Source organism: Gavialis gangeticus, unplaced genomic scaffold (assembly GCF_001723915.1).
Source record: "Gavialis gangeticus isolate Ggan-Ray unplaced genomic scaffold, GavGan_comp1, whole genome shotgun sequence".
NCBI lineage: Eukaryota > Metazoa > Chordata > Crocodylia > Gavialidae > Gavialis > Gavialis gangeticus.
In genome coordinates, this window is record NW_017729022.1 from 142216704 (window position 1) to 142229377 (window position 12674).

Here is a 12674-nt window from a genome sequence, read left to right on the forward strand (position 1 = left end):
GCTTGAACTGAGTGGAGAATAAGTACAGGAAAACACCCATGACATTAGGTAGGTCCCTATACCACTTAGCATGAGAATACTTTAAAAATGCTTTAAAATGAGGTTTCATGCAGCAAAGCAAGCACTACTAAGATTAATGAGGAAAACATACTATCAATCAATAACTAGCATTTTAAAAGGGCCTACTTTACCACAAAATAAGCAAAAAGTTAACTCATAAAGTTCAGTCTTCAGATTTTCAGCCTTATTATTTTTAGAATTTATTTGTATAAATGCACACCAATACCCTTGCTATCTCTTAACTGGATAAAATGTCACACACTTTAATTTTGTTAATGGGTTTGGAAGCGTCATTATCCTAGTGGGGATGAGGCATCTACATTTTGCAATTGAGCCAATAAACACACTGAATGGATGAGCACCATGGAATCCAGATATACAATGTATTCAAGGAATCAGAAAAAGAACTATTGAAGTAGGTAACAATTGATGAAAGGTAGGCAAGATGTCATCTAAAACACCTGGCATAGCTAGGACAGGAGATGGAGGGGATCAGAGTGAGTGGCAGAGGAAGCATTAGTGTAGCTAACAGGGGGTGACCAGGAAGCAGCCCATGACACCCACTTTGGAGCGGGACAGAAAGAGCAGCTGTGGCAGCTGCCACTGACCCATGCGTTGTTGCTACCCAGGAGGAAAGGAAGGAAGCATTAGCCTATGAATACGCTCATCCATTCAGCACACCAAATAGGAATATTTTATAAATTCTTTGCCTTTTCAAAAAGTATATTACAGACCTACACAAAGCAAACAACCAACTGCTACTAGGTGAGATACACAGGAGCCCTGTCATATTGTCTTACACACACTTTTTAATCACTATTTATTATTTATTTATTACTATTAGGTAAGCAAAAGTGCTTTAGCCTGTACTTTTGTACTATCCAAAATGCATTCGGATCTCAACGCCCAGTCAAATACATAATTAACCCAATGGCGTCTTCATCTGAACTAAAAGTTAATTTCCAGATTTCTGATGGAACCTGTGAACCCTCTTGAAAAAACGGTAGTGTAACTGTTAGTGGGATATGCGTCTCTTTTAGGCGTGGTTTAGAAAAACTGCTTGCTGAATCAGATCCAACCTTTTTGTGTTTAGAAAAGACAAGCTCAATTTTTGTTAAATCCTCTTTATCTAGGATAGTTATACACCGGAGCTCTTTCAAAGAATATACCTGAATTTTGCTAAACTGTGAGTTTGGAGGTGAAGTACACAAAAAACTAGGAATAGGGTAAAACACACTGTCTTCTTTTATGAGTCCTATATGAGTAGATGTAAGAACAAGTGATCTGTAGGTCATTTCTTTAGAACAGTCTATTTTCACTGTGGTATAGAGCAGTACACAAATATCTCCTAAAGGGGGTTTATTGTTTTCCATATTTTCATGGAGTAAATAGACTAGATCAGCTAGCATAGTCCTAAATTGGCAGGACAACCGTAGGCCACTTGAAAAAAGTAAGTCTGTGACTTCACACGTCCAGTCAAGTGAAAGCTGCAACAAATCCTCTTTCAGCAGCTTGTGATTTAAATAATCAGGGTTGTCCGACACGGAAATCAAAATACTCAGTATGTCACGGCATATCCTCTGAGTGAGGTGCTTGTTACAAGTAAATATTGTGAGTAAATTATCTTCAGTAGAACACAGAAGCCTGATACTCTGCCCAGCAAAACCAATTTGAATCTCCCTTATCATGGCAATTGGGATGTTATGAAAAATCACCAGGGAATCCTGGCAATAGTCTTGCTGGTTTACTGAAACAACAGCAGCGTACAGAGTGGAACTGAACAAAAGCAAACACGCAGGCACAGGATCAGGATTTTTGCAATTGCCAACAGCAAGCCAGTATATGCCTTTTAATTCTGCCATACTGACACAAATTTGGGGTAAGGCACAGATCACACGCTCCACTTGTCTTTCCAGAGAACCAGCTTGAAGCCTCAGTAATTTCTCTGGAAAGTCAACAATTGTTTGCCTTAATATAAGAGTATTTTCCGGTACTTCATTTCTAAACTCCTGAACTGAGCCTTCAGATGCATTTTTTGTGTTTATGTTTAAGACTCTGGGGAATACACACATGTTTGTATCCTCAGCTTGCGGGAGATTTTCTGGCTCAGTGGTGTCATCACTATGAGCTTTGGCCTGCACAGTAGAGAGAGGCTTTGCTTGCTTTAAATCTGATTTGAAGGGCACATCTACCTGTAACTTTTTCATAAATGGCAAATTTTTCAGCAATGCTATTATTTGTGCACATCTCTCACTTTTCTCATACTGAATGCTCATTTCTTTTATTTGGTTAATAATCTGAGTACTCCAGTGCAGCTGATCACTAGCATCTTTGTAAAGACCAGAAAGTTTGCTGAAAAGATATCCAAAACCATAGCTCTGTTCTGATCTTGTATCAGAATATGCTGCCTTTGATTTGGAGGCTCTTATTGTGTTAATATCTAGGTCTTTATCAACTTGCAGATAAGAAACATAGGGCTCATCTTGCATTGTCAGGTGCACCGTGTTAAATAAAACGTTCTCTTCTACAGCTACTTCGGGAAGTATATTGGACTGAGGCAGATTAAAGCTAGACAGGCTGTTAAAACTAGCCTTCTCATTAGCACAGGCTAAAGGTTGTAAGGCACACATACGTTGCAAGTAGGAATGATCAGATTCAGCATTTGAGCTGTCTTGGTCCTTAGAAGAAAACTCTGCATGTTCAACGTTCTTGAGATTTGTCATTTTATGCTGTAAATGTTCCATGTTGACTATGTCTTGATTTTGCACAGAAGCATGTGTTATGTTCTGAGAATTAATGTTCACCCTATTATAAATACTATTACTGTTACTGGGATTCACTTTGTATTCACTACCAAACTGGCAGGAAAAGCATTCCTGTTCTAAATCGTTCTTTTCATTCCAAACTCTTGCTTGTGATGTGAAAGGGAAAAAGATTCTTCTAGTAACAGAAAATAAATTCCACATCTCTAAACAGTCATCCTGTTTTTTGAGATCTGTCCTTGATTTTTCTCCAGTTGAATTAGAACCACTGGCGTCATCTTGAGAAATAACCGGTAGGCTACAATGTAGCTGCCAAGGTTGTCTTTTCTGTTTAAAGCGTTAAAAGAAAAAAACAGAAGAGCTTGCTTTTTTTAAAAACAAAAAACAAAAACTGATTTGAACTTTTGTTAAATTCATTTTTAATTTTGGTAAAGTTTGTGCATTCAGAGTATATTAGAATAGAGAGAGAAAATCTGGTTAAGCTGATTTGAGATCTGATTCAGGAATTGTAACCCTCTTTACCCACACCTTTTTTTCTAATTTTTTTACAGTATCCGTTTCACTTCTGTAACTGTGTGTGTGCGTGTGTAATTTTTTTAACCTGGAACAGATTATGAAACATGAGCTTCTAAAGCATGGAGGCTGTCATGGAAGGAAAAGGAAAATGTAGTTTGCCAAATAAAACATTGTGTTCCTAAAACATTTGGTTAAGAAATACTTTTAGATTGTCTAAAATTAGCCCTTCAGAATATAATCATGTATACTACTTCTTCAAATATAATTCTGATAGTAGAGACCACCAGACTTCAGAATAGCTTAAGGACTTAGAATAATTTTTGTTTCTGTTCATGAACCATTTTTGTTCTATAGATATGAGAAAGGGATACTGTTCCAAGTAAGGAATTATGAAGATTTCTCCATTCCATGCCATTCAAATAAAGTAAAAATTTTACCCAACCTGCAGGAATCAGTTTAATTTTAAAGCCTGCAAAATACACTGACTTCCCCGTTAGCCATTAATCTTGCTGTGAATTTAAAATTTTAATTATGCCGCTAAACATTAAGAAATTTAATTACGGAGCATGCTATAATTTAAAACACTCAGTTCTTTCTGACAACTAACTTACCTCATACTTCAGCTTGCGTTGAACAGTACCGTTATGAAGCTTCTCATTATCCTAAGATCCAAAAGATTCATGCAATCAAAAAAGTTTCCTTCTAATAAAAGTTACTTCAGAACTGCTGATAGCAAAAAAGATCTGAAGTAATCTGTTAGCTGCCAAAATATCCATTCCTATATTTGTATTTGTTAAAATGCAACTTCATAGTTGAATAACACCGCTTGCAACACAGATCCTTGTCTGTCCCGGAGAAAACACTGCCTCAGCACTCCCCCAAAAAAGCTTTGTCCAATTTCCTTCCTGAAGGACCCCCTGAAGCCAGATTCTGGACGGCTAAGCCTCCACCTTTGAAAGCCTGGCTTCCCCAGCTACAACCATTTGAAGGATGTTTTGTTGGAAATGGCAAGTATTATTTTTTCTATTCTAATTTTTTTCTTCTGTCATGAACATAAGCATATTAAAGGCATCCAAAAACCTTCTGCATTATTTTGCAAAAGCTGAAGGCCTTTGCACCACTGATATTTTCATTTGAATATGAAAAGACAAGTTTTGCACCCAAGGTAAGATGCAACTCACAACCCTCCCTCTCCCCGTGCAACACTTAAAAGATTATTGTCCATTCTACAAGAAAAATGTTGGTGAAATGGGTGAAGTCTTGTCATCTGTTTAAATCCTGACAGTGCTAAAGCCATATGTAAAATGGGGATTTACCATTGATGATAATAGTCAGCATTTTATTCCTTGATTTTAATTCCCCATTTCCCCTCAGGATTAGATGAGGGCACAAAACTCGAAATTTGAAACATATTCTTCTACCCAAGTAAAATTATAACCGTTTACAGTACTGTAATTATTTAATAAACTGAAGTTATAATAAGCCAGAAAACCATGGGATTTCGTCAAAGAAATTGAAGTAATGAGTATTTTTCCTATCTAACTCTTGCTCACCTTTAGAACTTCTGTACATTGGGACAGGCTCATCCGGTTATCTTCATGGTGAATTTTCTGAAGACGCCTCTGAACTTCTTCTTCAATAAATGCACTCAATCTTTAAGACAGAAGTAAAACAAAAACAGGCTATTCTTATACAGAAAACCAACAGTATTTAAAACTGTTCTTTTAACCGTTCATACACATCAAGCATTTTTAAACATAGAAAATGTACAAAATGGTGAACAAACTTTATAGGTCCCAAGCATTTAGTTTTTAACCAGCTTTATTTAACTTAGAGATAAGAAAGGTAACAACTAATTAAATAAGAGATTCAGGCAAGTCAGTAGACCATGGTATGCCATTAATAAGTGTCCATCTCCAAAATGAAATACCAGTTTTATTTTTTGTTTCTATTTCCTACAAGTTTCTTTCTGTAACATTCCCAACATCGGTACTTTAAACAAACTGTAATAAACTTACACAGAATGAAAGTTTCAGAAGTCTATATTAAATATTGTATTCATAAGTATAAAATTAAATGAAAGGGAAAGTAATTAAATCAGTGTGTTTAACATGATGCCAGGCTGCTTTACTATAAAATAATAGAATTTAATTTACTTGGGTGCTTTCAGAATGCACAGGGGTAAATCAGGTAGCCACATAAGCAAATCAACACTTAGGTACAAATTTAAATCAATACAAGGCCAAGAAATCTCAAGGTGTTTATTGAATTCAGTATGTATATATAAAACAGAGTAACCTACAGATTACAAAAAATATTTCAAAATAAAAGCATTGTGATTCTGTGCAATTCTAGTATGGCTTGGTAATTGAAAAATAAACCCCAATCTTGACCACGTGTACACACACACACACACACACACACACACACACACACACACCCCCACCCTAAAATATTTGCTATGATTTAACTGCACTGTTTAAAGTCATGTCAAGCCTAATGAAATTAATTTACGTACCTGTCATCAACTGGTGGAATCAAATGGGACTGGGACTTTGAAGGGCTGGTAGGGGAACTGGTGAGAGAGATTCTTTCTTCTGTTGTTCCATAATAAGGTTTTTGAATACTATCACCTTCATAAATTTTCTGTTTTAGCTGCTGAATTTCCTGATCCAGCCTACAAAGAGATCTTAAAATATAATTCAAATTGTATGTTCTAACAAAAGTCTTTACTGTCTGAAACACTTAATTTAGCTGTTATTTAAATTGATTTCCAAGTTCATATACATACAACAAAGAGATGCTGTAATTATATAAGGATATTATATAAGACCTTTGGAATTTCTATAGCCATACAAATATTAATGTAAATTATATTATTATTGCATATTTGGATGGTGAAGAATACATTCATCATCTGAAAACAACTACATTAAAATGTAGGCATTTTAGTTCAATAAATCAACTTCAATAACTTTCAATATTACTAACAGCTTACTCAACACATTAAAGTGTGATTCATAAGTCCAGCCCATTAAAACCTTTTATGAATACACCTCAATTCTGAACTCTATATCTGATTTCAATTCTATTTCCAGTCTGAGAGAACTGGAACTCACAGGACATGCCAGTAGAATCAAATAAATGCAGACATGGTGACAATATGCCAGGATAACTCGCTGATAAAATCCGTAAAATTGTCCACAACATGCATAAATGAGATTATTTTTTCAGATGTGTCTTGTATATGAATTTGGAAATGCACCCTTAAAACAATAAGCTACAATTTGTTTTGTATAACTGAATACATCATTTTACACTTTCTGTAACAAATGTATCAGTCATGTTCATTTATATGCATAATGGATTCCTTTTTGGACATCAATAATTTTAAATTCAGCACAATAATGGGGGGAAAGATCATCACTGTAAACAAAAGGGAAATAATTTAAACAAGTAATATTTGCCTATACTACCTTTTCATAGATCCACATTTTTCAGCCATGTAACCTCCAACCTAATACCATCATTTTTTGCTCTACCACTCTCAGAGTTCAAAAACGAATAAACGAAGAAATGAAAAACATCATGTGCTGGGTAAGGGATAAAAAAAGAACAGAAGCTGTCACTTCACTTTTGAAGTGAGGTACCCTATCAAACTACAGCCAAAACCCATGCGATTCTTTTGACCTATATAGATATTGTAGTAACAAGGTCTCAAATTATGAGAGAAAGTTGATGGGAGAGTACATCCACAAAGATTATTGTAGTCACAGAATCACAACTACACTTAGAGGAAAATGATCCATCTTTTGCCCAGTCAATAAGTGTTCTACAGGAAAATCTACTACTTCCTGAAATGACTCACTAGCTGTGAATTTATCCTTTTGGGCGATTATTTGCCAGTTTGTGATTATTCTGACACTGCTACTTTTTAGTGATATTGGCCCATTAATGCAACAATAAAACATGCTGTGTTGTGTTTTCTTTATTGCATTATGTAGTAAATGACAATACCTTGCCAATAAAAACAATTCTGTATGCACAAGTTAACTTGTAGTCATTACTGTCTGGCACAACATTTTGTCCTAATATACTGTCAGATGAAGTAATTTAAAAATTACAAAATTGGCAACAAACTATAAGCTAGAGAATAATTGTATCCAGCTCTGAAGGACTGACAGCTCACTGCAAAGTCTTCACTTATCCTAGAGTATTCTACCAGACCCCTGGTTTTAGTGGTTTTTGAGACGGCCAACAATTATTGGAGCTTTTCCTTCCAAGAAAGAACTCTACACAAACCATGTATAGAAAGATGTCATGAAATAGATAATATAAGAAGAGTTTACACAGTATCTAAAGATGTTAAAACACATTAGCAGGAAGAAGAAAAAACATTGTGTGCATATGCAGATGATTATTTGTTGAATTTATCATGCATTAATGCCCAATTAATGCCTATATATGAGTGCGGAGGCTGCTTGGACGTGCTGGAATTATGGATTAAATGGAGACTATCAGAGTGTGTCCATTGTCATGCTCCAGCAGCCTCCTGCATCTCGTGCATCAGCATGCCTGTGCTTAAAAATGGTGGTGAGGGCGCTTGCACTAAATCTTGTCAAACAAGCCTTAGTCCAAGCACCCCCACTGTCTTTTTTAAGCACAGGGATGCTGATACAGGAAATGCCACCCTCCCCACTCCCAGAGCACGTGTAAAAGTGCTCCAAGAGTCCCAATGAAGTTTGGGCCTCCATTCTGCTAGATATTATTCATTCCAAACCACATGGATAGCATGACCTGAGTGCACTGAAGAATTTACAGTCTTCACAAATATAATCTCTTCAGGATTATTTGGCCATGACACTCAGAAGAAGGCAGAAACTGCTTACCTAGGTATACATTACTTCCACAGCTGTGCTATATAAGCTCACCCTGGAAAGTGTGAACCTGATTATTATTTTTACAAAACCCTCTTTCTGTAAAAGGGACCCAAAGTAAATGATAAGACCTGACTTCTCTGCTAGCATGCCTTAAAATATAGCCCTATATCTGATGGCTGGTAAGAATTTATGCAAGTTCTTTCATCGTAAGTCCAAGGAGAAAAATAAAACACATTTTAAAGAACAGATGGAAAAGAAAAAAAAATACTAGTCTGAAATCAAGCAAATGTTCAATCCTCTATGCCTTTCCTAATTAACAAATTGCCTTGATTCAGCACTTAGTTACTATCAATTTCTTTTAATTAACAGATTGAATTATTTTGTTACTTGATATACTTACACAACTTCATTTAGAAGTCAGATACAGGAACACATTCTTATGTTAAATAGGTTGATTTCTAAACAGACGTTTTGGTAGCATAGCATCCTAGATATTCAAGTATTTCTTCAGGCAATAGAACACTGAAAAAAAACTTTCAGTTTTTATAGGCAGAGGACCAATATGTTTGTAGTTTTGAATCAGGTATTATAATTACCAGTCACATCTTCAATATTGGTTACTGTTTTATTAACCCTTTAGAATCCACAATGCAGTTTCACTTTTCACCCATCATCACTAAGGAATTACGTTTCTCATTGAGACCAGAAAAAATGTTGCCTGACTGGTAAGGAGATCTCTTTCTCTTCTAAGAAGAAATCTGTTTTTTTTACTGTCATCCTACAGTAAACCACAAAGAAACAAACATTGTGTTTGTCTGCTTACTCTTTAAAAGCATGCTGGTAGATGAAATACATTGTCAGATCACTTGTGACCATCTTAAGTCTACCACAGATGTGAGTTCCAACCCTAGAACTAGCTAACTCGTCACCCAATAAATAATATGTACTATTTCACACCAGGAAACAAGATCATAGGAAAGCAGGGCTGGAAGAAATCTCACAAGGCCATTTAGTCCAGCCCCCTCCTCAAATCAAGATCCTTAATTAGGCCATCCCATAACTTGACCTTGAAAACTTGTAAACATGGAGATTCCTATTGCTGCTCTGTTCTGGACTTTTTCCAACCTGTCCGTATCCTCCTTGAAGTGTGGAGCCGAAAACTGGACACAGTACCCCAAGAGATGCCTAAATGTGTTGAACAGAGTGAAAGACTAATTTCCCTTGATTTGCAAGTGACACTCCGGTTAATACAACCCAGTATGCTGTTGGCTTTTCTGAAACAAGAGCACCTGGTTGGCTCAGTTTATAGTCCACTGTAAACCCCAGGTCCTTCTCCGCAGTACTGCAATCTAGCCAGGCATTCCTCAGTCTGTATTTGTGCATGCAATATTTTATCCCAAGTGCACAACTTGGCATTTGTTCTTGTGGACTGTCATCTGATTGGTTGCAGACCATTTTTTCAGTCTATCCAGGTATTTCTTTACCCTAGCCCTGATCTCCAGTGCATCTACAATTCCACCTTACTTAGTGTTGTCCACAAATTTGCTATGCTTGCTATCAATCCCACTGTGCTAATTATTAATGACTACATTAAACAATACCAGACCTTGGAGAAACCCACTTGACACATCCTTCCAATGAGCCATTGATGATTACTTGTTCAGTACAAATAATCCAAACAGTTATGTATCTACCTTACAGGACCTTCACCTAGTCTGTTTTTCCATGGCTTGTTAATGAGAATGCTGTGGCAGACAATGTCAACACCTTGCTAAATTCTGTATGACAGTCCTCTAGCTTGCAGGTACCATGACAAAGAGTCTTTGATTAGAGTCAGCAATTATTCTTAATCTCACTGCAAAGACATACTATAGTATCACCATCAAAATGGAGTTAAAGATGTAAAACAAATCTATACACGCATCTTAACTACTGGTGAAGACTGCTTTTAAAAAAGGTACAGCCGCATGTTACTCAACTGAATTGTCAGAATAAAGGAAATTATGTTCAAATTGAGAACTTAAATATAGCAACACACACAAATATCACATTGATAGAGATGGGATAAGGAGCAGACACAGAACAAATACTGATTGGTGAGCAAGAAATACAGACAGTGTTCAGAGATGTACATTCAGGGAAATGCTTTTAATACAGTATGTAACAGGAATACTGGTAAATGGAAGAGGTTTTTGGTTGTAGCCATGCTGGTCTAAAGACATTGGCAGGCAAGGTTCTTTGAGTAGGTGTGACATCTTTTATTAGACCAACTGAGTAGTTGGAAACAAGTTCTTAGCAAGCTTTTGGGCGCAGTCACTCTTCTTCAGGCATAGGCTAAAGAAGGGTGACTAAGCCAAAAAGCTTGCTAAGAACTTGTTTTCAACTACTCAGTTGGTCTAATAAAAGATATCACACCTACTCAAAGAATGTTGCCTGGTAAATGAAAGAATCTCTCTTCCTATCTAACACACTGGGGAACACACACACACACATTTTTACACAGATTCAATTAAGCTGATGTTACCCATAATCCTCACCGTTCTCTATCTTGTTCCAAGGCTTTATGTTCAGCTTCTAGACTAGCTTGAAGACCTGCCTGTTCACTACAGCTGTTGTTCAAAGTTGCAAGTTTTTGTTTCTGCTCTTCAATTTCATGGTCTATTGTGGAACGACGCTGCAAAGCTGAGTGCCTTCTTTCCAATTTGGCCACAGCTTGTTCTAGTGCCTCTCTCTGCTGTTTTTCCCTTGATTCAAGAATTTCTTTTTCTTTTTTCCGAACTTTTTCTTCCTGACGAGCTATGTTGGCAGTGAATTCAAATGTTTCTTGAAGCTGCTGGAGCTGGTTTGTGCTGGCTCTAAACTGAGAAAGCTGTTCTTCTTTTTCTTCTATTTCTTTCTCAATTTGATAAAGAGTATTATCTAATCCTAGCAAACCTCGCTCAAGGACTTCAGAAGCTCTCTGCTTTTCTTCCAGCAAAGCTGGCAAATGATTATTGGTCAGGTATTGAAGCTGACGTTCTTTATACTGTAGTGTGTATTCTGCCGGCCTTATCTTGTCAAATTCTTCAGCCAGCAGGGCAGCATCCAAGCCATTGTCTTCATCTTTCATGAGGAGATTTAACTGTTCTTCATGTTTACATTTTAAATAGTCCAGAGCTTCATGTTCATCTGCTACTTCGTTTTCCAGGTGATCTCTTTGTTGAACTAAATCTTTCTCAAAAAAAGTTAACTGTTCTAGCTGCTTTCTTTTAAAGTCCATAAACTTATGCTGTGCTTTTTCTAACTCTTCACAGTCTTCCTCACCTTCAGATCTGGCTTCCTTGACTCTTAAGAGAGATTCTCTAATATCTTCAAGGTCCTTTTTCTCTTCTTCAACCCTCTGCACATCTCCTCTCTTCAGCAGTTGTATCATAACCTGTTTTTCTCTAAGTTGTTCTTCTAAGTGAGCTACCAGCATCACTTGCTCCCTTTCTTGCTCTTCAAGCCTCTTTTTTTCCAATTCCAGCTTTATATACTGTTCATCCTTTTCCTTCTTAAGTCTTTCCAATTCTCTGAAAATCTGCATTTTCTCAGCTTTTTCATTGTGATTAAGTTCCTGTAGTCGCTGCAGCTCTTCCTTAACTTTAGAAAATATTTCTTCCTGTTGTTTCTTTTTCTGAAGTTCTATCTCCTGTTGTTCCCGTAGTCTTTCTTCTTCAAATTTTTCTTTTTCAGCCAACAAGTCCTTTAATCGGCTCTCAATATGAACACTTCGTCGTTTCAAGCTCTCTTCTTGCTTTTGGATCTGCCGTTGCACTATCTCTGTTTCTTTGCGCTGTGTTTCTACTTCTTGTTGCATCCTTTCCAGCTCTGCCTTGTTAGACCTTTGTTTTTCTTCCATTTCTTCGATCTGTTTCCTAAGATAAAAGAATGTGTACATGTGAGGCTTCATTCCTTCAAAACATACTTCCCTTTCCTTAGAGTCATTATTTTCCTAAAAATTAACAGGGTTTGGAAGACGATCTTGAAGTATACATGAACTAGAACTCTTTCGTTTTAAGTAACTTTGATTTCAATAATATGCATTTTACTTCATATTAAGAGCATAATTTAGCACCTTATATTTGCTCAGTTTCCAGAGAGAAACTGAATCTGCATGACAAACAGATCCATTATAATATTTAAATATTCTAAACCAACATTAAATGAACTTTAAATCATTGTATGAATTTATATGAAAGTAAATTCAAGGTATTTGAACTATATATATTGACCCATACTAATGATGTCTTGTACAATAACTACATAACACTTGCTTATACTGCAGAGAAATAATCCAACATCAGCATCATGATAGAATCAAAAAAACTGCATTGTTTAAACTAGAGGTGATGTTTTATTCCACCCAAATGTTGCCATTAAAAAACCTATTATTACACATTGATGTATTTGGCTTTAAGTTTAGGACTAGCTACAG

At 36.3% G+C, this 12674-nt stretch overlaps 1 protein-coding gene across 5 annotated transcripts in view; it reads right to left on the minus strand.

Moving 5' to 3' along the window:
• The window catches only part of KIF16B (kinesin family member 16B), a 399273-nt gene that overhangs the window by 142982 nt on the left and 243617 nt on the right, over window positions 1-12674 (minus strand). For 2 of the 5 annotated variants that reach the window (XM_019516254.1, XM_019516253.1), the window contains 5 exons: window positions 10756-12114; window positions 5857-6015; window positions 4892-4991; window positions 3950-4000; window positions 743-3149 (listed from right to left, as the gene is read on the minus strand). In XM_019516254.1, coding sequence (XP_019371799.1) covers window positions 960-3149; window positions 3950-4000; window positions 4892-4991; window positions 5857-6015; window positions 10756-12114 — 3859 coding nt within the window. In that variant the 3' untranslated portion in view covers window positions 743-959. Of the gene's footprint in view, window positions 1-742; window positions 3150-3949; window positions 4001-4891; window positions 4992-5856; window positions 6016-10755; window positions 12115-12674 lie in introns of those variants that run through there. The other 3 variants (XM_019516257.1, XM_019516256.1, XM_019516255.1) reach the window with 2 other exon arrangements.